We start from the raw sequence: 22,828 nt of genomic DNA, 5'->3' as shown, positions 1-22,828 counted from the left end.
CGGGTTGCTGTGACAAGGAAGGCAAGTGCTGTCCTTTTGTCTAGAACTGGGAAATGTGAAACAGGAGTGGAGAGAAATCTGATGTTGTAGAGACAGACTGCTAGTAACGGTCCTTGGATCATACCAAACAAAAAATGGAAAAAGAGCTGCAAGAACGGTGAGTCTAAAAATTAAATAACTCCTGCTTACAAAGGTTTAGGTTATCTATGACAGTTTCTCTAACAAGCATTTTTAAATCAATAACCATATAGTCAATAAAGCAAAGACTTGATGGAATATTCCAGCGAGGCTGAGTAAGATGCAATTGTAGTTGAAAATCTGAACCATGAAAAACAGGCACATTTTTACCAAGTGGGATAATTAATCGTTAGACTACCCCGCTGCCACGTTGGGTTTTTCCCCCCTTTCAGTGTGGGCCTCACTGCAAGATAGGACTGGCCCAGGTCTAGCCAAGGATGCCTTTTGCTGTGCAGAAGCCTTACGTGTATGACTGGATGTTGGCTGAATCGCTGCGAACCTCAAATTACCCATGGAATGGTTCCCGGCCTTAAATTAAAGGCCTGTCTTAATGGGTCAAGCCCCTGTTTTGTCCTGAGACCATGTGAGGAGGGACATGGGGCTGCGAGCAGCACCCTGTGGTCTCCCAGTGCAGCGGCCGCCATTTCCAGCCTTTCTTACAGAACACAAGTCCTGTGAGGGGCGGCTGAGGGAACTGGGGTTGTTGTGTCTGGAGAAGAGGAGGCTCAGGGGAGACCTCATTGCTCTCTACAACTGCCTGAAAGGAAGGTGTGGGGAGCTGGGGGTCGGCCTCTTCTCACAGGTAACTAGAGATAGGACTAGAGGGAATGGCCTCAAGTTGTGCCAGGGGAGGTTGAGGTTGGAAGTTAGGAGACGTTTCTTCTCAGCAAGAGCAGTCAGGCATTGGGACGGGTTGCCCAGGGAGGTGGTGGAGTCACCGTCCCTGGCGGTGTTCAAGGAAAGGCTGGACGTGGTGCTTAGGGACGTGGTTTAGTGGGTGACATTGGTGGTAGGGGGACGGTTGGACCAGATGATCTGGGAGGTCTCCTCCAACCGCACAGACCCCACGACTCCAGCATTCCCTCAGCGCCCTCCCGCGGCCCGCCTGCACAAGGCTCCTCGGAGCGCGGCGCGGGGCGCGGTTGTTGCTGCGGCAACCGCCGGGCGCCCTGAGGGGAGCGGCGGCGGCCGGGACCGGCACCGGGACCGGGGCTGGACCCAGTGCGGCGGTGGCTGAGGTGGGCTGGGACGAGGAGGGCCGGGCCGGGCCGAGGAGCCGCTCGGGTTCAAGGGCTGCTCCTGCCCCTGCGGGGAAGGCAGCGCTCGGGCGGGAGGAGGCCTCGGTGCTGAGGGGAGCCCCTCAGGCAGCCCCCGCGTCCTCCTCTTGCTGCTTTGGTGACGGGGAAAAGTCACGCTAAAAAGACAGGGGATTCCCTCCTGTCACTTACAGCCAGGTATGCTTTAGAAAATGGGCTGTTGCTTGAAAAAAAATAATAAATACAGGCTCGGCCGTGGTGATGTACATGGTTTGCAAAGGTTCCTCTTGACCTTAAAACTTCTTAGTAACACGGAGTAAGGCTATTATAATTTTGTACAACTGTACCCCCTCAGCAGAAAGACCCATGTTAAAGGAACGAGGGAAGAATGTAAATCTGTTGGAGGAACTCATGTCTGAAGGCTTCCAAAGCAGGATGGTGCAGATCTACCTGTGAGGGGGGAGGAGACTGACTGATGATGATGATGAGCGCCTTTGGTTTGCCAGGCGGCAGTCAGGTGAGGGGGGGAAATGCTGCTTGTGGTGGTGCATCACCAACAGGAGAATGAAGGCCGAAAGCAGTAATTAGCAGTCTGAGGCAGGACAAACATGCAAGGAGAGCCCTAGAGAGCTGTGGAGTGGACACAGCTGAGCCGTGTCTGAGCCTCTGCTGTCAGGGGACATCCTGTGCTGTGCAGGTGAACCACAAGGACCCTGTGTGGAAAGCAGAGTATTGCATCTCTTACCCTTGTCGAAGGTTTCTCAAAATACACTTTAGGGTTAATGTGTGTCCCTACAGACTGAAATAACCCAATCTCATCCACTGTTGTTTATCATGAAAAACGAAGAACTGTTCAGAACTATGTCTAACATAGCAGTAAGTATCTGTGGTAGTGACGACTGCCTTATGAAACAGAATCAAAACAATTTCAGTAACAGCTTTTTTATTTAATGAGGTAGGTGTGGATTTCAAGACTTATATATCACACATCCATTAAATCCACATCCATATTTAGGTAAGCAATTCTTTCTGCTCGAGGCCTATTATGTTTCTTATTTGTTCGTGATGTCAAGGAGCTTAAAAGTAAAAGTTACATTTACAATGTAAGCATTTTAATAAAGTAATGGTATTATTGCATATTCATCATTTTAAAACCATTTTGATTTTAAAACCAGTTTGATGTTTAAGTGTAGACTTAGCCTAAATTATGGGTCCTGTTTCTTAAAAGATGTATTATATATATTTTAACCATGAGATGCTACTAACCTAAATATTGTATATAGGCAAAGAAACATCTCAAAGATTCTTAAATTAAAAACTGCATTTAATGAGTCTGTTGATTCCATGAAATCTCTAGCAACAAACGACACAGTTGTGACGTACATTTTATGATCTGTAGTGTTGTATAGAAAAACAAGGTATTATATTAAAGTAACAAGCAGTGCAGTAAAATAATTTCCTATTTTGGGTAAACAAAGAAGTGGGAAAGTTCACAAATATGTAAAAAAAGAATCTATATTTTTATTAAGTTCTTATACAATTGCTAGCTCAATCTGCCAATGTCAAAACATTTATTATTCCTTATAGACTTCATGCTTACACTTTGGTTTCTTAAAAAATAGCAGTAAGAATCAATTGCCGATCCAGAAGAAGAACCAATGTCTCGGGAGAAGGAAGAAGATTAAATTCCACATAGTCTAAATACAGAAGGATTAAACAAAAACTTCCATGCAATTCCTGACAATGATAGACAGGAAGACCTGTTGAATTCAGCAGAGAGTCCTGAAGTAGCTGCCCCAACCGTGAAAAGTTAGAGTTGAAATGTCACATGAAGTTCCTAAAGCAGATCAGGAAAGCCGTAAAATGACGGAAAATGAATCAAAAAGTGATATACCTGGAAAAAAGCATGAATATGAATCCTCAGCTGAGAGAAATGCTTCCACAGTGCCTCAGGGTGTCCCTGAAGCAGGTGTGAGGAAGCTCACGTTTGCATCAGATACAAATGACACCGGGGAACTGAACCAAGAGCTTTCAGAAGCTGTCAATGCAGATGCCAGACCAGACACATTATCGTCAGCAGAGAATCCTGAAAGTGCTGAAAAAGGATCAACATTTTTGATGCCTGAAGAAAAAGATGAGAATTTTACACTTAGACTAAATGATAAAGGACTCCAGGATACGCCTCTGCTCACTTTTGAAAGCCAAAATTTGAAACGCTTGTTCTTACACAACAATGAACTAAAAACACTACATTTAAATGTAGGAAATCTAACTAATCTGGAGATCCTGTTACTTGAAAGAAATAGACTGACGTGTTTGCCACCAGAAATATCATTTCTTCATAAATTAACAGTATTGAATGTCAGTCACAACCAGTTACTGTATCTCCCTAAAGAATTTTCAAAGCTTGTAAATCTTAAGGAACTTTTTCTCAATCACAACAACATGGACGAATTTCCTTTTGCACTGAGAAGCCTTGAAACATTAGAGCTTGCTGGGAACAAGCTGAAAACTTTGCCAGATGCCATGGCTGACATGGAAAAATTGAAGGTATTCAACATTGATTCCAATCACTTCTCAATATTTCCAAGGGTTCTCTGCTACCTTCCTAATCTAGTAAAACTCAGCATATGTCAGAACTCGATTCAGAGTTTACCAAAGGATATTAAAGAGCTCAAGAAACTAGAAGAATTTTCAATTAGTAACAATAAGCTTATATTTTTGCCTGTGCAGTTTTTCCAGTTAACAAAACTGAAAGAACTCAGAGCTGATGATAACAAACTGGAGTTTCTTTCAGATAAAGTGGAGAATTTAAGAGAACTTAGGTTTCTGAACCTTGCAAAAAATTTGTTCAAAAGCCTTACAGATAATCTTTGCAACTGTACCATGTTGAAACATCTCATTATACACGATAATCAGTTAACCCAGCTCCCTGCTAATATCCACAGACTTAGAAATCTAAAGGAGTTTTCTGTAAGTAGGAATCAGCTGGACTCACTGGATGAGCAAGTATCCTATTTAAAAGACCTCTCCAAGATAGAGCTTTCAGGAAATGCATTGACACACATTCCTGTTGAATTAAAAGATTGCATACAGATAACCAAAGCTGACCTCAGCTATAATAAGCTCTCTCAGTTTCCAAATGCATTGTGCGCGCTATTTGATCTTAAATACTTAAATCTTAGTGGCAACTCTATTTCAGAAATAATACCTGGGATTTCCGACATTAAAGATTTGGAGCATCTAGAATTAAACAAAAATAAACTGTCCTCATTTTCTGCGTGCTTGTGCAGCCTTACAAAACTAGTTTACTTGGATTTAAGTGAGAATGAAATCAGTAACATACCAGCAGTGGTATCTGAGATGAAGGCTCTCCGGGTGCTGCTTTTACACCATAACAAGTTTGACTCATTTCCTGAAGAGCTGTGTACTTTAAAGTTTTTAAAAGCACTTGACATTTCAAATAATCAGATAAAGACTATTCCTTTAAAAATTAGCAATCTGGAAGCGATCAAAGACTTAAATGTATCAGACAACCAGTTTGCATCTTTTCCTTCTGAAATATGTCATCTGTCCTCACTGGAGAAATTGACCCTGTCTCAAATGCATGGGTTGAAGGTAAGAGGTCATTTCCTTTAGGTAAGAAAACTCACAGATTGTCATGCTGCAGAATTATTATAAAGACACTTTCTCCTAACACAGGCTAAAGCTCCTGTGTTTGAAGACACCTAGAGTAAACATAGAGGGAAATGTATTTATCTATTTTTAATATCAGAACTGGACAGAAATCTATTAGGATGCACGTTTATTTAGAATTATTAGATAGGAACCTTACTTTATATGGTGTTATTTAGGTATATCTTGAAGTGATATTTTGATAATCAAGACAGACCTGAAGTAAACCGTATATTCCTTATTCTTCCAGTACTGGTACAAATTGCTCTATTTGCCAGTGGATGCTAAGAGACAAAATGACTAGCTAGAGTTTCGTAGATAAGCCTGCCTCCAGGATTCCTCTCTGTAAAATGAACAAATCCTTCCAACTTGTATCAAATGTCTTAACATTAGAAGTGCATTGAAGTTTGACTAATTGAAACAAGAAAAACTATATTGCTTCTCTGATTGCTTATAGCACAGATAATTGCTTCACATTTCTAAAATCCAAAGTTATTTTTTTTTATACTAAGGAATGAGGCAGGAAAAAAAAACCCCTCCTGAGGAAATCTAAACCTGTCTGACCTGTCTTCTGATTAAAAAAGCAGATAGCGGTTGTCATAAATAAAATGGCACTGTGCTAGCATTGCCAGTTGAAAGTAAACATCTTTCTAAAGCAAATACTGATACACACAGTCCTTGGCTCACTCATTTCAAAAGTTAAGCATTTTAATCTCTCCTTTCACCAGAATTTGCAAAATCAGCATTTCAGAAAAGACTCAGATTTCTTTGTATGATTTCAAGTGTGGTTATGATGTCTACCAAGGGCTTACCTTCTTCAGAGACGAGAGCAAAAGGTCTGTGAGCTTACGTTCATTTCTCAGGGAGCTGTAGGTCTAGTTTCGACAGTATCTGGAGAACAGTTAAAGTTCCTAGGAGGAAAATAAAAATTAGGAAAGACCAAGGTAAGAACCAAATGGAAGAAAAATATGCTTCATACCCAAGAGGCTGAAAAAACCATTTGTGTGTTCTGAGAGGGTAAAAGTTTTCATTAATGAGTTATTAATGATAACAATGCCCAAAAGAATTTCTCCTGAAGCTCCTGCTATGGAGGCATGTTTTTTTATTGCCATCTATTATTGTGTCTAGAAGTTTTGCTGCAAAATTTTGTGCTCAGCATCCGTATTCTTCTTGGAAAATACTAAATTAGCTTCCACTAGAATTGAAGTTTAGAAGCTTTTATTGTTGGAATTAAATTATGGGATGTAATTTTGCCTGCAGGAAAGTTACCTTTCTAACTTTTCACATAAGAGAAATCATATCAAAATAAATGAATTGTCTTCTTTCTCTATCAGTTAACTCAAATTCCAGAGGAGCTATCTAAACTGGTTTGCCTCCGGGAGCTTGACATATCCCATAATGCATTAAAGGAAATGCCAGACAGCATAGGGGAACTGGAATATTTGGTCCATTTAATTGCAAATAATAATGATATCAGCCAGCTCCCCAAGTCTATTACATCGCTAAGAAATCTCCAGCACCTTGATCTGAGTGGTAAGTAGCAGGCATTCGATCCATTAGTGGCATTTAAGCACTGAACTGTGCCCCTGATGAGTATAAACATATCACGAGATGAGAAGGTGATGAAACAACTGAGAGAAATACAGCTTTCTATTTTTTTTATGTATGCTGCTGTTACCTGCCATGGCTTCTAACCAAGTATCTTTTAACACAGCTGTGAACCTTCCGTAACCCCCCTCTGAAACCTTCTTAAGGGGCATGATTTTTGCAGGTGCGATCATCAGGCAGATAAAGGCCTGACATACACAGAGCACCAATCACTACAAAATTTATTCTGCAGGGACCTACCATTTTTAGGACTGACATTATTCTGTTGCAAAGAACGTTTATCTTTGTGTTCAGATTTCTAACTGGTAGTGCTGGTATAATACAGTCTGTTGTCCTTTTCCTGTGTGGAGGATTTACTGGGTTGTCAAGTGACTGTTAAAAATGCTAGGACAAAAAGATGGGCATGAAGCAGAGCCCTGCGCAGCGTGTTATCTCAGGTATATCTCAGCTGCATCAACACAGCTTCCATGTTCCACCCTGTGTTTGCTCACTGCAAGCTGAAACTCATGGCTCAGCACACTGTCACGTAGAGACAGGAGCTCCTGCCTTGTTAGCCTGGGAAGCTGCATGGTCAGCATTAGCTGAAATATCCCTGGAAATGATCCCTTCCTGCCTAGCTGCTGTGCTTTACAGGCAGCTGGGGTGCTTTGGGAATTTATTCAGATGTTTTCTGACTGATACCATTTAAAATCCTATGGACCGAGGACACGTTTTATACACTGCTATAAGCCAGGCTTGCAGTTTTGAATTCATCTTTTATTGCTATGATATATTGTCCTTCCTCCATGTCTCTTCACTTACTTTTCTACTGCATTATGCTGATAGTGACTCCTTTTTGTAACATTTTGCTTAACCCCATTTCTGCTTGCCTCTTTGCTTGTTTCCATCCGTCTCTGCCTTTGTTGCCCAGATTTCTCATTACTGAACTTTCTAGCTCTCCCTTCATTTTCTTCCCCTGTATTTGTCACTCTCATTTTTACAGCTACTTGTAACTTTTTACTTTCTGTGCATCAGCTGATTTCCTTTCTTTCCTTCATTTCTCCCCGAAGAATAATTTTCATAATGCCAGCGTTAACTTCTACAAGATTCTCTCTCAGTTTCACAGTGTAGTAGGCCATCAGGCCAGTATAGTAGACCATGAAATCAGAGAAGGAAATCCTTAATTTTATTGCTATTTCAGTCAAATCCCCAAACTGTAAATTCTCTGAGGCAAAATTTGTCTTCCCTTATGTTTATGCAATGCTGAGTTCATAATTAAAACTAAAAAAAAAAATCTCTTCCCTGACGTGTCCCAAGCTTCTTTAGATGAATGCACTGCAGATGTAATTAAGTATGCCTGTGTACTTCAACAGAAAATCGACTGAAATCTTTGCCTGCTGGTCTTCATCACCTTCATTTGCTGAAAGATATAAACTTTGATGGAAATTTTCTGTTTGAGCCACTGAAAGACCTGTGTAGAGGAAAGCAACTGCATCCCATTCTGTGCTATCTGGAAAGTGCCAATGAAAGAGATGGTATGTTAAGAAGAAATAGAGGTACCTCTGTGCGTTAAAGGTAACTGCTGTAGGAGCTGTCGAAACTCCACTTAGCTGTTTTCAGAAGGCAGTATTGTTACTGGTTCTGGTTCTGTTCCTTGCTGATTTTTGTTAGTATCAGCAATATTGGAATTATGATTAATGTTCGTGTGCTTCCTTTGCAGGCATCATTTAGACAGAGAAATCACCAAGAATTTATTTGTTATTATTGTATGGGGGGTTGCATGAGGTCACTGATAAGAAACCTGTAGTTTAAGAGCAAGGATTCTATTATTGCATTAGGACTCTTCAGAAATGGAAGCTGACAGCCAAAAACAGAAATTGGGGTCTTGGCCTTTGTATTCAGACCAGAAAGCCAAACACAGCTAAATGAAATACGCAAGCTTGAAGTTACATCAGTTCTGTGCATCCAGAGGGCTGATTTGTATTGAGAGTAGAATAGCATCTTACTCCTTTCTTACCTTCTCTAGCTCTTTTTCTGCTCTTGAGAATGCAAAATCTCAGTATCTATCTATATCCTGACTTCCCTATGGCCTGCCCACACGTCATTAACTATAAAACACCGAAGGCGTACCAGATGTTATCCCAGTGCTACTAAGGATTTTGACATCAAAATATAATTTTAGTGGTTAAGATTTACCAAAACAGAAAATGTTGGCTAACACGGTTGCTCAAATGTTTTTAAAAAAGAGGACATGCCAGGGGACATGGCATCACCTCTAATGACCTGTGTATTTCTGTAGTCTCCTGTAACCGAGAGGTAGAAGGGAACCATGCAAGCACAGGCAAAAGAAAACTTGGACATTTTATAACGTGCGTAAGGAAGTAGGGTACAATAGTAATAGGGAAGTAGGAATAGTAATAGGGCTTCCCTCCTGTGCCCTTGTAGCCACCTCTAAGTGGTCAGTTCACTGAGAATGTTCCTCTGTTCCATGTGCTACCCAAGAAGCTGGTTGTGAGTTTGGAGATCAGCAGTGAAGCGTCAGTGGCTGTGCACTATGTGGCCAACGACAGTGGTCCAGATCTACTTTGTATCTGGAATCACCCAGTGCGGCATGACACAGACTTTACTGACCGTGGTGGGTTGCCCGGTCCATCTTCACCTACTGAGAGTTCCTGCTGCAGGAGAAGCTTTCATGCATTCCTCCCATCCAAGGAACGGCAGCCTTTATGCTGCATTCTATGGATAGGCCATTCCAAAAGAAATTATCTGGGTATTACTGCCCTGCTATTATCCCTGGCTCTGGAGGTTGCCCACAGGAAGGATGGAGTGCTGCCTGTTCCCTTATTCCTCACTGATTTTGCTGAGCTGCGTGGTCCTTTCATAACTTGATGAAGATCAAAGAGAAAAGAATATTGCAAACTACTGCCTCCTCACTTTATGCAGTGTAAATGCAATGAACTCTAATCCTGTCAGGTGTAACACTTGTTTTCAGTCACATAAGGGAGAGAAAATTTTTTACTCTTAGCATATATGAGCTGTTCAGATACACACAGTTGCTTTGACAATCTGGTTCGCTCTTGACTGGTGCTGAGCTGAGCTGTGAGGCAGATGAGTACTGTAAAAAGTGTTCTCGGTGCTGTACCTCCCCACCCTGCTATTCTCATAACTCAGGCTGCTTCAAACTGAAGAAAATGAAAAGCACCCATAACGTGGCAGTGACCAAAACCAGTGTGCTGGAGCCTTACAACCCTTCTGGCTGAAGGCAGGGCCTCCCTGAGATGAGGAGTATTCAATTTCCCCGCCCCCAGCAGGGTTATGAGGGAGAGATGATGATGATGATGATGATGATACATCCTCCAGGATGGTGACATCACCTTGGAAAATGATGTTTGGTATTAAAAAAACCCCGAAGCAGGTAAACAGCATTTACAGAACATGTTAGACAAGATATGCAATTTTATTTAATTAGCAATACTGCTTTATATGTTTCTATTTAGAGAAGATACTGCGTAAGATGATAGAAGTGATTGCTGACAACGTTGCTTCTGAAGATTTTGAATTTTTCTGTCAGAAACTGCAACTTCGTCAGGCTGACATCAAGTCTCTGGAAAATACCAGGTTAGTTACAGGTAGTTGTAACAGTATCTTGTTGGTTTTCCTTCCCATTTCCCTTGTCATTGCTATTTTATGAAGTTAATACACAGTATTTTGATTAAAGAATTCGTGGTACATTTTCTGTTAAATACAGAGTAGATATATCTATGTAAAATTTAGTAAATATCTACAAATCTCTTTTTTTTTCTTTTTTTTTTTTTTTTCTCTCAGACATTTACTTCATAACTTCTTTTCCTAACAGGACTCTTAATTTGAAGGAGAAAATCATCAAGGCACTGGACATTTGGATCAGTGAAAACCAAGACCTAACTTATGCTGAAATGGTAGATAAACTGATCAGAATACTAGTAATGACAGGCATGTGTGATCTAACCAACAAAGTGAAAGCTTTAAAACTCTATTCACAAATGGTGAAATTCTAAACAAGGAACGTACAAAGAGTACTTATGAACAGAACAAAGACACGTCTTGCCACTCTTTTTATCCCTGAAATTATTTTCACTTTGATCGTACCATATCATGAGAACTCAGCCTGTTTTTAGAAAGTCATTCATGATTTTGTATTAGCTTGTCTAATCTTTTAAAGATTGCTTGTGCAAAAAAATAAAAATCAAAAATGCACCTCTTTGATTTCCAAAGTGAAGTCATTTTGTTAAAAAATGTAAACTTATGAAAACGTTAGTAGATCTCGAATCTATTACATCAAGTCGTTTTATTCAGTGCTGTGAAATTCCCATCTTAAATTATCAAATAATGTTTATAAACAGAAAAAAAATGTTCATGGTTTTAGCATGTTGCTTGCAACAAATTTTAGTGTTCTCCAAGGCTGTATGAAAATACAGTGAGCATTCTGAGCATCTTTCTAGCTTACTTTTTAGAGCAGGAAGAAGTAGGCTGTTTCCCAGTAATTGCAGCATACAGGAGGTTTGTGTTTGGAAACAGGGAATTGGGAGTCCAGAAGGATAACATGTTGCCTTAATGGATATAATGGAAAGGCTGCTATAGGTACATCAGTGATAAAAAGAACAGGGAAATTGTGGGCCCTCTCCAGAAGGAAACAGGAGACCTGGTCACCCAATGACTTTTTTTGCCTCAGTCTTCACAGGCAAGAGCTCAGCCACATAGCCCAACCTGCAGAAGGCCAAGGCAGGGACTGGGAGAATGAAGAACCGCCCATGTAGGAGACCAGGTTTGAGACCTCATAAGGAACCTAAAGGCGCACAAGTCCATGGGACGTGACGAGATACATCCACGGATCCATGAGGGAACTGGCAGATGTAGTTGCTACTGTCCATCATATTTGAGAAGCTGTGGCAGTCTGGTGAAGTTCCGACTGAGTGGAAGAGGGAAAACGTAACCCCCTTTTTTGAAAAGGGAAAATGGAAGACCCAGGGAACTACAGGCCAGTCAGTCTCACCTCTGTGCCCAGCAAGATCATGGAGCAGATCCTCCTGGAAACTTTGCTAAGGCATGTAGAAAAATATACTCAAAATATCAGCCTGACCTCACCTCAGGCTGTGTAAGGCCAGATGCCCTGCCTTCCTATCATTTGGTAATGACCGCTAGCCCTCAGGTTGTTCTTGTGACTTTCCAGTGCCCTTTCATCTTGTGCTGAAACTTCTGGCTCACAGTCCTCCGTATCCTTACCTGTCCTACCTTCTGCTTCTGGTCACCTTTCTGGACTTTTTTTTTCCCTACATTTTAAAAATTACACCCTTTTCCTGCTGCTCTGCTCTGGAGAGGTGATGTTTACCCCTTCATCCTCAAGTGGCAGGATCAGCCGGTGGCAGCGCCACGAGGGTGCAGGGAAGCCTTCTGAGCACAGGCCCGCAGAGAAAGCACCTCTTCGGGACCCAGCACACGAAGCGCGCTTCCCTCGTCCCGTGGCTTGTCCCTTTTTCAGGGCCGATGGTCAGACCTCGGTGCGGGGGGCGCCTCTAGTGCTGCCCTCGGGCCGTGCCGGTGCCCCTCCTTGGTGAGCCGCCCTCTGGGCCGCCCGTCTCCCCTACTGCTGCTGCTTCAGGCGCAGCTCCCGCGGAGAGGCACCAAGGCACAACCCCGCAGAGCTGCTGCCCGAGCTCCCCGCCGTCCGACCGCCCACGCGGGGCCCGAAATTAACCGCTGGTGCCGTGGGGCAGCGGCCCGGCCCCTCAGCACGGCGGGGCTCCCCTCAGGCAACGCCCGCCCCCACAGACAAGGCCACCCTCCCCCCCGGCGCCATTTCGCGCACCGCCCCCTCCTCCCTGCCCCCGTCCCCGCCTCCCCGCCAGCCGCCCAATGGCGCCCGCGGCAGCCCTGCAGACGCCGTCACCCCGTGCCGCGCGGGCCGCCATTGGCCCGGCCGGCGGCAGGCGTCACATGGGCAGAGATCAGCCCAGCGCGGGGGGGGCGGGCCCCAACACCTCCCCCCCGCCCCACCCGCGGCGCGCGGGCGGCCGTTGGCCGTGAGGCGGCGGCGGTTACCGGTGGGGCGCCGGTTATCCGTGAGGCGCCCGGCCGGCCGGCCGTTACCCGTGAGGCGATGCTGAGCCTGCTGGAGGTCGGCGGCTCGCTGCTGGAGCGGGTGGCCGTCGGCAACCCCCTGTCCCTGGCGCTGGCCGCCTCCGCCTTCGCCCTCAGCCTGGGCTACCTGCTGCAGCTGGGCTACCGGCGGCACGTCGGCTCCGAGCAGCGGGTGCGAGCCGGGAGGGGGACCGGGGAAGGAGGTGGTGGAGGCCGGCCGGGAGAGGGCTCAACGCAGCCGGGGGGGGCCTGGGGAGGCTGCCCGGGGACGGCTGCGGAGGGGGGCGGCGGCGCCGGGTGCTTTGGGCCAGCTGCGGGCGCCCCGCCTGTCTTCAGAGACATCTCGTCAGTCTCTGAAGAAAATTCAGTATTTACTTTTCTCTTTCTTCCTCAGAAATACCCGCCCTATATTTCATCAAACATCCCTTTCCTTGGGCATGCGATAGCATTTGGAAAAAGTCCCATTGAGTTTCTGGAAAACGCTTACGACAAGGTAGGTTTTCTTACATGAATGGCTCAGTGTGTGCTGAAATGCTTTTGTGTATTTATTAAGTTCTGTTTAAAAACTGTTCAGTCTCTCTTACTGCCTTGAAGATGGAATGGAGCATGCACAGTAGGCTGTGGTTTCTTCAGACTGTTGAATTAAATTGTAGTTGAATCACAAATTAATTGAAAATCCATTTTCATGATGTTATTTTTTGCATTAACAGGGAACTTCTAAGCTCACTCTTTCCTAATATGCTGACTGCCTCTGTAGGTGATTTTATGACTCTTAAGGTGCTCAGCAATGTTAAAAGGGCTGGTGCATAAAACCTTGGTGATTTAAACAGCCCAAAAGAAAGGGTCTAAGGCAGTAGAGCCTTTATTCCAATAAAGTCAGATGTATTGATATGTTTCATATTGTCTAAAACTTTCTGGAGTCATAAGCTTAAATCTTAGCTTGGTTAGCTTGGAGAAAGACAAGTTTAGTATGTGAGCATCTGTTAGAGTTGACATTTAATGTTTAAAATCTTATTTGCTCTTAATTATCAGTGCATAACTCCAAATCCGGATTTTTTCCAAGACAGCATTTGTAGGTTACTGGAGGCTGCTGCATGTCTTGTAGTCTCTCTGCCAGTTCTCATGGTATCACTTTTTTCCCTGATTTTTTTTTTAAACGTAATGGTTTTACAGTTTGCAAGGTGACACGTTAGTTATATCACTAATAAGTCTATTGAGAGAAGAATTTAAATATGGTTTAAAATATTTCTATCTTTATTAGATCTCTAACTGTTTCTTAGAGGAATAATGATTTGTAGAAGCTTGTACATAAAGAGAAAATGATTGCATGATTCATGTTCCTACTTTTTTAAAATAAACTGTTACTTCTTTCCTCCTAGTATGGACCTGTGTTCAGTTTCACGATGGTTGGCAAGACATTTACCTACTTGCTGGGTAGTGATGCAGCTGCACTGCTCTTCAATAGCAAAAATGAAGACCTGAATGCAGAGGATGTATACTCTCGGTTGACGACACCTGTTTTTGGAAAGGGAGTTGCTTATGATGTCCCTAATGCGGTATGTATTTTACGTATAAAACGAGAAGAAAGCTAGGAGAATTAAATTCTGACTAGACGGCTGTGAATGCTTGGCTCGGTGTGCTGGGGTTTGCTGTGCCTGTGCAATCCTGGCAGAAGGCAGGGTGCAGTTGTACTTTCACTTGGATGATCGAGCCTGAGCACGTTATTTACTACCTGACCGTTCGTTAGTCTGGAAGTATTTTTAGTTTTAGAAACCACCGAATCCCACCATAGAGGAAAACTGGTAGATGGTCTTTATTCTTTTCCTTCCCTTAGACACGTCACTGACCACAGTTTCCTTTGTGAGCAATTGGGTCTTCCTTCCGAGAGAGCTTTGAGTGCTAGTTTCTCATTCATGTCAAATTATTACTCCTGCATATAGATTTGGCATGGCAATTGGCACCACGAGGTTTGTCTTGCTAGGACCAAAATCAGGCTGTGTGTGTTTGCAGAGGGCAGTCTGCCCGGGTCTGGCAGGAAGGTCGCCGTGTCATGTGCCGTGGTTTCCGAGCTAAGTGCTGGCTGTTGCCTTGCCTCTGTGTGTGGCTGGTAGTGCTGGACAGATGTAAGCTGCAGAATCTGCTTCTCATGGGAGAGACTTGCTCCGCTGGCAGTCTGTTCGGCGTGTGGTGACATCGTGGTCTGTTGTGCAACTGGGCAGGCTGGTAGCAGAGGCAGCCCTGTGTCCACCACCTACTGCTCTGTTCTGAGATAAGGTCCCTAGGCTTACACAAAGGGTGTGCTCAAGCTCTGCTTTAGTCAGGAGACTTATCTTAGCACCCAGTAAGCCTTGCGAGCCTGTTATAAGTCTCCTTCATTCATACCTTTGGTAGTGGAAGGACTTCTCCTTTTATATTTCTGACAATTAAGTTTTTTCAGAAAATCACCTGGGCTACTTTTTTTTCCATGGCTGGGCGATGCAGGGATTTTGCTGTTGGCACGCACTGATTAACCCTAGAGACACGTTCCCCTGTATGAAGCTAACAAGGTAGCATGGCTGGTTGTGCCCGGAGTGCATTTTGCTACAGCTGAACAATTTTTTTTGTGTAGTGCTACTGCTGTGGCTCGATGTCAGACATCTGGGAAGGTGTTTGGAGGGCTGTTCAGACCTTCGTTGGGCATCCTGCCAATGGTGGGTCATCCAGGACTTTCTTTTAGGGCCCCCTTCTCTCTGCTGAAGCTGCTTAGTCTCCTCTTCCTCAGTCTGACAGGGGCTTCCAGTCCTGCTTTAGAAGAACCACCCCTTACAGTTGACTGCTTGTTTGAATGTAATTAGGACTCTTTGAAAGGAAGTTCATTGTTTACCAGTAATTCTGGTAATTAGGTTTGTCAGTCTGCGTTATCAGTTCACGTTCCCTCTGTCTCCTCCCTCCAGGCCTTGTGCTGGTGGTTTCTCTTGGAGCGGCACTGCGATGACACAGGGTGTGCTCCCTGACTAGTGCCATCCATCGTGTGGGACAGTGCCACCTCGCTGTGGGGCAAAATGCGCCTGTCCCCTGCTCTGCTGCGCGTGTGCCCCTGGCAGAGTGCTTCCAGCAGCCCAACTGCCTTCTGGAAACGGAAGTTCCTAGGAAGTGACCTTTCTTTTTATGCCTTCTTTTTCGTAAATAACTTTAGAGTGCATGGAGAGCCCTTTGTGGGACGGCAGTCTTTGGTCAGTTGTCCCCGGTGTAGTGCAGCTCTGTAGGACAGATGCTCTAATCCATACTTGGGGCGTCAAAATTATTTGAATAACTTTGAGTCCCATTGACCCACTGAATGGTTTCCACGTAGCAGTGAGCTTTTTACCGGTAGGTTTATTAGCTGTGAGTCCATATACAGAAAAAAGAGAAGGTGAGAGGGACGTGAAGGTTACCGTGTCCCGAGGAAATGGCTTGTTTCGTGCTTCTGGGTCAGCCTTTGTGGGCAGTGACATCCTGGGGCCTTGTAAAGGAGCGGCGTGTCCCTGGAGCAGAGGTGCGGTGGTTCTGCACGAGGGAAGGGGAAGTGAGGAGGCTGCACACCAAGGAACACAGACTGAACCCAAACGCTGCAGGCATGGGTCTGATCAGCTACGTGTCTGTGTATGTTGGTGATAATCAGGTACATGAAGCGCATTCCATATTTCTCTCTTGAGTGCTTCAGCACTAATGCTTAACAAAGAAAATGTTTTATTTTCTGTTTTGGCACTGTACAAGAGAGAATTGTTGATCCAGCTAGTACTTTAGTACTAGTACTTTACTTGGTACTTTACAGCTAGTACTTTACTTGGATGTTACTAAACTTTTGCTTGAAAAACAAAAAAAAAGGTGAAAAATGGAATATTACCTGTTGCTTCAAATTTGGGTATCTGTTGTACCATACAAACCTAATCTCTTTTTTACTCTTTTATGTTGTAATGCAAATAATATGAAGCTGTTAATGATGATCCTTGTTCTGATTGCTTCTTCTGTTTTGATTCCCCTAGGTATTTTTGGAACAGAAGAAGATGCTCAAAACTGGGCTAAATATCGCCCAGTTTAAGCAGCATGTATCTGTGATCGAAGAAGAAACAAGGGAGTATTTCAAAGCATGGGGAGAGAGTGGAGAAAAAAGTAAGCAAGATCAGATGCATTTTTACTTGGATTTTCTGGGAAGGAATGAAGGTCGATGCAGGGTATAACAGTATGTTTTGGGGAATGATTTACTGCAATATTAAATTACAAATGATGTAGACAAAACTGTACTGAACATCAGAAGAAATAAGGAAAATGCAGTTCTTGTTTAATCAAATCTAAGGCTATTGGAGAGTGAAGCTGCTCAGAAAAATCGTTGACGGGCCTTAGGGACTGTTCTACTCATGCTTTCTTGGTCTGTCAATAGTGAGCGTACCTGTCGCTGGCTGCATCATGCTGGATTTGCATGGTACCAGTCACTTCAGTGTGACTGTTTCTTAGCCCTTTTGAAAAGATACTGTGTGACCTCCCGTAGTGTCTGTAAGAGATCTTAGCTTCTGATCACCTGCGCTGCAGCTGTGGAAGTGACACTGTTAGGTTGGGAGCTGAGTGGAATTCTTCTAATTCCCAGCTGTCTTTCCATGTCTGCTAGACATAGCCCATCAGTACTCTCGCAAGCCCACTGTGGCACACTGGTGTCAGAAATAGGTAACAATGATTCAATGAGCAGCAAAACTAGCTGTGTGCCCATGGATTTGGATATCAAGTATAAGTTCTTGTGTGGCTTCTTTTGTTAAGGATTAGACTTGTGCTGTATTGTTTACTTGGGAAGCATTGATAGCTTTCCTAGAAAAAAAATCTAGAAAAATACCTCTAGAAAAAAGTTGTTGAAATCAAGTGATCTAATTTAAAAGTTATTAGATGAGAGAGACCTGATGAAAATCACAGAAATTTAAAATCACATACTTCATTCCAGGGAAAGCAAGCTAAAACTATTTAAAAATATTAATATGTATTCAGTTATTTATTGTCTTCTCCAAAATACAAATAAGTAGTAGCCTGTAAACCATAACATCTTGCCTAAAATACATCTTCAGTAACTCTTCTTTCAAATCTTTCCTCAGATCTGTTTGAAGCCCTTTCGGAACTTATCATTTTGACAGCAAGTCATTGCCTACATGGCAAGGAAATAAGAAGCTTGCTGAACGAGAAGGTGGCGCAGCTCTATGCCGATTTGGATGGGGGCTTCACGCACGCTGCCTGGCTGCTGCCCGGCTGGCTGCCTCTGCCGAGCTTCAGGTACCAGAAATGAGACTGAAGCAACTGAAGCATTTTATCCAAACCCCTTTGTTCCCATCTTCCAGACATCCCGGTAAATCCTTACTAAGGATTTAGTGTTACTTCTTACAAAGTTGCTAACAGATGTGTTTTGAATCGCAGACGTCGAGATCGAGCACACAAAGAGATAAAGAATATTTTCTACAAGGTTATCCAGAAACGTCGGAATTCTGAGGAAAAGGAGGATGACATGCTCCAAACGCTACTGGATGCTTCATACAAGTAAGCAAAGGGGTTGAAGACTTGTCATTTAAGAAAAGTGTATATATAGAGAGAAGCAAATACAGATATTTTACTTCAGGTTTGAGCTGTTTAGTTTAAAACTGTCTACCAAACAATGAGAAAGACGTTTTTTGTAGTTGCCAGCAATTGATCCTAGCTGTCTTCCTAAAAAGTTTACTTAGAGATGCTGACTTAGACTTCTCAGACTTTCAGCAACATCTGGCTGTGCAGGCATGATTTTCTTCAGGGCTCCCAGGGAGTCTGCCTCCCCTGTTCTCCCTTCTCCCTCCTGCTAGATCTTCAGCTGCTGCGTTTAGGGTGGACAACACAGGAGGAGGAGGACGAAGTAGATTAGAAGAAATTGTAAACACTGCTGTAACTGGAAACCTGATGAAGTGAAGCTTTAACTTGACACCCTTTAACCCCTTAACGCCCCTCTAACAGGGATGGCCGCCCGCTGACAGATGACGAGATAGCTGGGATGCTTATTGGGTTGCTTCTGGCAGGGCAGCACACATCCTCCACCACCAGTGCCTGGCTTGGCTTCTTCATAGCCAGAGACAAATCGATACAGGAGCAGTGCTATGCAGAACAGAAAGCAGTTTGTGGAGATGACTTGCCACCATTGACTTATGACCAGGTCTGTATGTTACGTTATTCCTGAGGGATATTGTTAAACTTCTAGATTTTCATTTTAAAAAAAAAAAGTCAAATATAGTCATGTACTTTGTGTTAGAATCGTGATCAGTGACAAGCAGTCAGTGATAACGCTGTTTCCCAATATGTCTCCTGTGTCTCTTTGAGTAACTTTTCAGTCTGCTGCTATTTTTTATCAGCAATGACTAAGGAAACTGCACTTACTACAAGCGCTATTCAAAACATTTGCTGCATAGAGGAGGAAGATCCTCATATCCCTGCTGAGGAACTGGATGTGTTGTGATCTCTTTTAGTCAGGCATCAGAAAGCACTCGTGAGACAAATCGGCCAGATAAGACAGGAACTGATGGCACTGGTCAGAGAGCTTTAATTCCTTGCCTTAATTGAATCAAAGGAATAATTGTCAGGGTAGCAAATGAAGTACATGTAAATATGAGCTGCTTGTTCTTTGATTTGGTTATTTATTTGTTCTGAAATGGTGTAAAATACCCTTTTTGTGCAAGTGGGTATATCTTGATGCATCGTTTACTTTATCTTTGCAGCTCAAAGATCTCTCTTTGCTGGATCGCTGTCTGAAAGAAACTTTAAGGCTCAGACCTCCTATAATGACCATGATGAGGATGGCCAAAACTCCCCAGGTGAGCTCGCCTGTTGGCTCTCGCTTTGCTTTGGGAGAACAGGGCTGGAAGAGGCCGGGTGGGAGGTGTCTCACTGGACAGAAGGAAAAATGGGAGCGTGTATTGCGGGCTGTAAGGGTCTGATGGCTTCTGGGTTGTACCCGTGGGAGTGTAGCCGGAGCTGATTGTGGGAAGAGAGTGCTGCTTGGTGCCTGTGAACTTCACAGGAATACTGGTGTCCAGGTTTCTGGGCAGTCGAGGTGTTGATGACCTGTAGGGATTAGGGGGCCACCGAGGTGGTCTGGGGCTGGATGGGTTTTGTTCAGCCTGGAGGAGGGAGGGCTCTGAGGGGCCCTGCAACAGCCACCCAGTACCTGCGAGGAGGTGGCTGACAGGTTGGAGCTGGGCACCTCACTGACATGTGCAGTGGGACAAAATAGGTGAGGTCCCACAGGGATGGAAGGAAACGTTGTTAGGATGAGTAAGGGGTGGAGTAGAGGCTGTGGCACCTCCCTCCTTAGTGGGTTTCCCGACCGGCTGGGCAAAGCCCTGTACAGCCTGCTCTGCGCCGGTCCCTCCCCGCTCCAAGGACAAGGGCAGCGAGCCAGCAGTGACCACAGGACGCCGTGCAGTGAGGTAAATGCCTGCTGCAAGTCTGGCACTTAACGGCCCCAGTCTCACAGGAGTCTCAGCTTGAGTGAGGAGAAGTCACAGACCCTGGTGCTCTGCTGGTTGTCTTCAGTTTGTTGCTTTGTTTGTATCCTTCAGATAGACCCCAGGATGCCACTGGCCTTCTTGGCTGCAAGGGCACAGTGCTGGCTCATGGTCTTGCATCTGTAGAGCCCACAAGAGCTGTAGGCTGTCTCTAGGTTTTAAGCTTTAAAAAAAATCTGGAAAGGTACACTTCAGGATAATGCGAGCTAAAATCTAGATAAACTGAAATCAAAACAAGCAAACAAAACCCTACTAAGGCATAGTTGTTATCTCTGAAGACAGGCAGAAGTGAGCTGAGTACACTACTAAGTTGCAGGATACCTAATAACCTAGACTCAGGTGTACAGTAAGTCAGTCCTGGTCCCACACCTCACTGAGCTGGAGGAAGGTGTAGCCCCTCCTTCCCCTCTTACTCAGCAGAACTGATCCTTTCTTTTCACTGTCGTTCTTGCTTGGGATCTTAATCTATAAATGGCAGCCCCAAGCCTTGTGGTTTGCCAGGTATTTTAAATAGCTATCTTGGAAAAATTTGGCTTGCTCTTACATAACAATACAAGCTAGGCAAATCTGAAATAAAATTTGCTGTGCTGCATTGATTTCAAACTGACTTAGCCAAAATCTCTTCCGAGATTTGAGTCCCGTGATTACAGAACTTCAGGTAATGCTCTCAAAAGAAAAAAAAGAGAGAAATGTGGTGATGTGTGGGGTCTTGTCTCTTCCCTCCTAGACTGTTGCTGGCTACAGTATTCCCCCCGGCCACCAGGTCTGTGTATCTCCCACTGTCAACCACCGCCTGAGGGACTCGTGGAAAGACGCGCTGGACTTCAAGCCTGACCGCTACCTTCAGGATAACCCAGCAGCGGGGGAGAAGTTCGCGTACGTTCCCTTTGGCGCTGGTGAGTAACTGCGTGTGGTGAGGAAACAATGTGCTTCCTGGAGTGAGTACGTACACCTTGTGCTCACTGTCCCACAGCATCTCCCAGTGCTGTGGTAGCTGAGGAGATTTTTTTTCTTTCCTTTGCTGCCTGGAAGTTTTCTTACTGTGAAAGTGCTGCTAACAGAATGAAGGCAATAGTTCTCCATTAGTCATAGTTGCATAAGTGACTCAGAGGAGCAATTGAAAAAAGAAACCTTTGTTACTATGTTGCATTTGAGTTTATTCAAGTCTTTTAAAGTCAAGGTAAAAAATTCATAATATGAAGTCATTTTAAGGCAGAGAGAAGTCTATGTAGAGATGCATAACTGCCCAAACAGCTTGCAGATAAGACCACAGTATGGGTATAGTCAATGCTCTTTTTTTGAATTTTACAAACTCTTCCTCAGCGTTGCATAAATTAATGCATTTTGGTGAAAACAGAGCACAATCTCTTTGCATAAACCACAGTATTTTGAGTGAAAGCTTAAGAAAACAAGGCTTTCATAAATGACATAAGTACATTTGCAGGCTCAGAGCCTCAGATTGCTTCTTTTTAAACAATTACAGTCCACAGAAAACTTCTGAAGTTAATTTGTCAAAGGTGGTGTAATAAGTACACATTCTAATTGCTTTTGTGGCTTTCCTCCTAGGCCGTCATCGCTGTATCGGAGAAAACTTTGCTTATGTCCAGATTAAGACGATTTGGTCTACCTTGCTTCGTTTGTATGAATTTGACCTCATCAATGACTATTTTCCAACTATCAATTACACAACAATGATACATACACCCAATAACCCCATTATCAGATACAAGAGGAGGTCTCTGTAAAGCCTGGAGCTCAAACCGTAAGTTGTGTAAACTAACAGACTTGTGAGTAAAATTGTAACAAAGTGAAGGCAAATGGAAACTGTTCCTTCTACTGTAGGAGAGCAACAGTAATCTGCCACCTGCAGTGCCTCTACAGCTGTTTCATTTGTTTTCCCACACAAGTTAATGCTGCTGTGTATGACTGCTTGTTCTATCACCTTCTTGCTGCATTTTTTGAAAGAGAAACTGTCTTCTATGTGTGTTACACAAGGTGCATGCGACTCCCTTTAAGGTGAAGAAATGAGTTACTTCTACCAACCAAAATCTTTGCTTCTGAAAAATAATTGAAAATAATTTTTACCCAGCTACTGAGGGGTGAAACTCTGTACCGTGCCCTGTATCCCATTACTGTGACTAGTGGGTACAAGGTACCAAGGGGGCAGGCACTTGCTTGGTGTCCTACTGCAAACAGAATCACGTCAAAGTCTGCCTGGGGGCTTGGCTGATTTGTGAAAGTGCCCACGTAATTATTTAAAAAAAAAATGTGACTAGACAGCTGAGTGGGAGGCAGACCACAACCATATTGGTAGAAAAGTCTTCTGTAAATCAACACGCTAAGTTAAATGTCTAACTTGAATGGGTTGTAAAAGAGGTTTGGAAAGCAACAACTAATTTGCTTAAAACAAATAATTCTGAGAGATAATCATCTCTGAAAGCATGATGTAAATATGAAAGTAACAATAGGCTGGCCACCTTCCCTTTGTAAATAACATGCTCATGTGTAAAAGGGCCGTTAATTAAGTTAAATGTCTGACTGTTTCCCTTTGTACTGCATTATGCAGGATTCTTACGTAGTGTTTGGTTCATGAGTGGTGATAAATGGTCATGAGCTCCAGCTCGGGAGTTTTGAATTAAATTTATAAAGAAACTG

The 22,828-nt window shown here is 43.8% G+C and overlaps 1 protein-coding gene across 10 annotated transcripts; it reads left to right on the top strand.

The window, feature by feature from the left end:
* Window positions 1-192: 192 nt before the first annotated feature.
* CYP51A1 (cytochrome P450 family 51 subfamily A member 1) lies at window positions 193-22,828 on the top strand. Of its 10 annotated transcripts, XM_066991711.1 has the most exons (15): window positions 1,637-1,791; window positions 2,897-4,892; window positions 6,284-6,482; window positions 7,910-8,071; window positions 10,034-10,154; window positions 10,393-10,498; window positions 13,048-13,146; window positions 14,033-14,209; window positions 16,658-16,784; window positions 17,750-17,924; window positions 18,066-18,185; window positions 18,630-18,825; window positions 19,385-19,480; window positions 20,901-21,069; window positions 21,740-22,828. In XM_066991711.1, the coding sequence occupies exons 2-15, from the start codon at window positions 3,096-3,098 to the stop codon at window positions 21,916-21,918; spliced, it is 3,723 nt and encodes a 1,240-aa protein (XP_066847812.1). In that variant the 5' UTR covers window positions 1,637-1,791; window positions 2,897-3,095; the 3' UTR covers window positions 21,919-22,828. The 10 variants fall into 10 exon arrangements, with proteins under 10 accessions (XP_066847810.1, XP_047933473.2, XP_047933471.2 ...); XM_066991710.1 differs by lacking the exons at window positions 1,637-1,791; window positions 2,897-4,892; window positions 6,284-6,482; ... (1 more) ...; window positions 10,034-10,154; window positions 10,393-10,498 and adding an exon at window positions 12,557-12,825; XM_048077516.2 differs by lacking the exons at window positions 13,048-13,146; window positions 14,033-14,209; window positions 16,658-16,784; ... (4 more) ...; window positions 20,901-21,069; window positions 21,740-22,828 and adding an exon at window positions 1,052-1,256 and having other exon boundaries at window positions 1,633-1,791; window positions 10,393-10,789.

Source organism: Anser cygnoides, chromosome 2 (assembly GCF_040182565.1).
Source record: "Anser cygnoides isolate HZ-2024a breed goose chromosome 2, Taihu_goose_T2T_genome, whole genome shotgun sequence".
NCBI classification, from domain to species: Eukaryota; Metazoa; Chordata; class Aves; order Anseriformes; family Anatidae; genus Anser; species Anser cygnoides.
The sequence above is the reverse complement of the archived record's forward strand: the minus strand, read 5'-3'. Positions and strand labels throughout refer to the sequence as shown.

Excerpts from the sequence above, each read along its gene's own strand:
- CYP51A1 (XM_066991711.1), top strand. The coding sequence starts at position 3,096 with ATGTCACATGAAGTTCCTAAAGCAGATCAGGAAAGCCGTAAAATGACG. Across the intron at positions 8,072-10,033 it reads AAGTGCCAATGAAAGAGATG|AGAAGATACTGCGTAAGATG; the intron begins GTATGTTAAGAA and ends GTTTCTATTTAG. Across the intron at positions 18,826-19,384 it reads CACCATTGACTTATGACCAG|CTCAAAGATCTCTCTTTGCT; the intron begins GTCTGTATGTTA and ends TTATCTTTGCAG.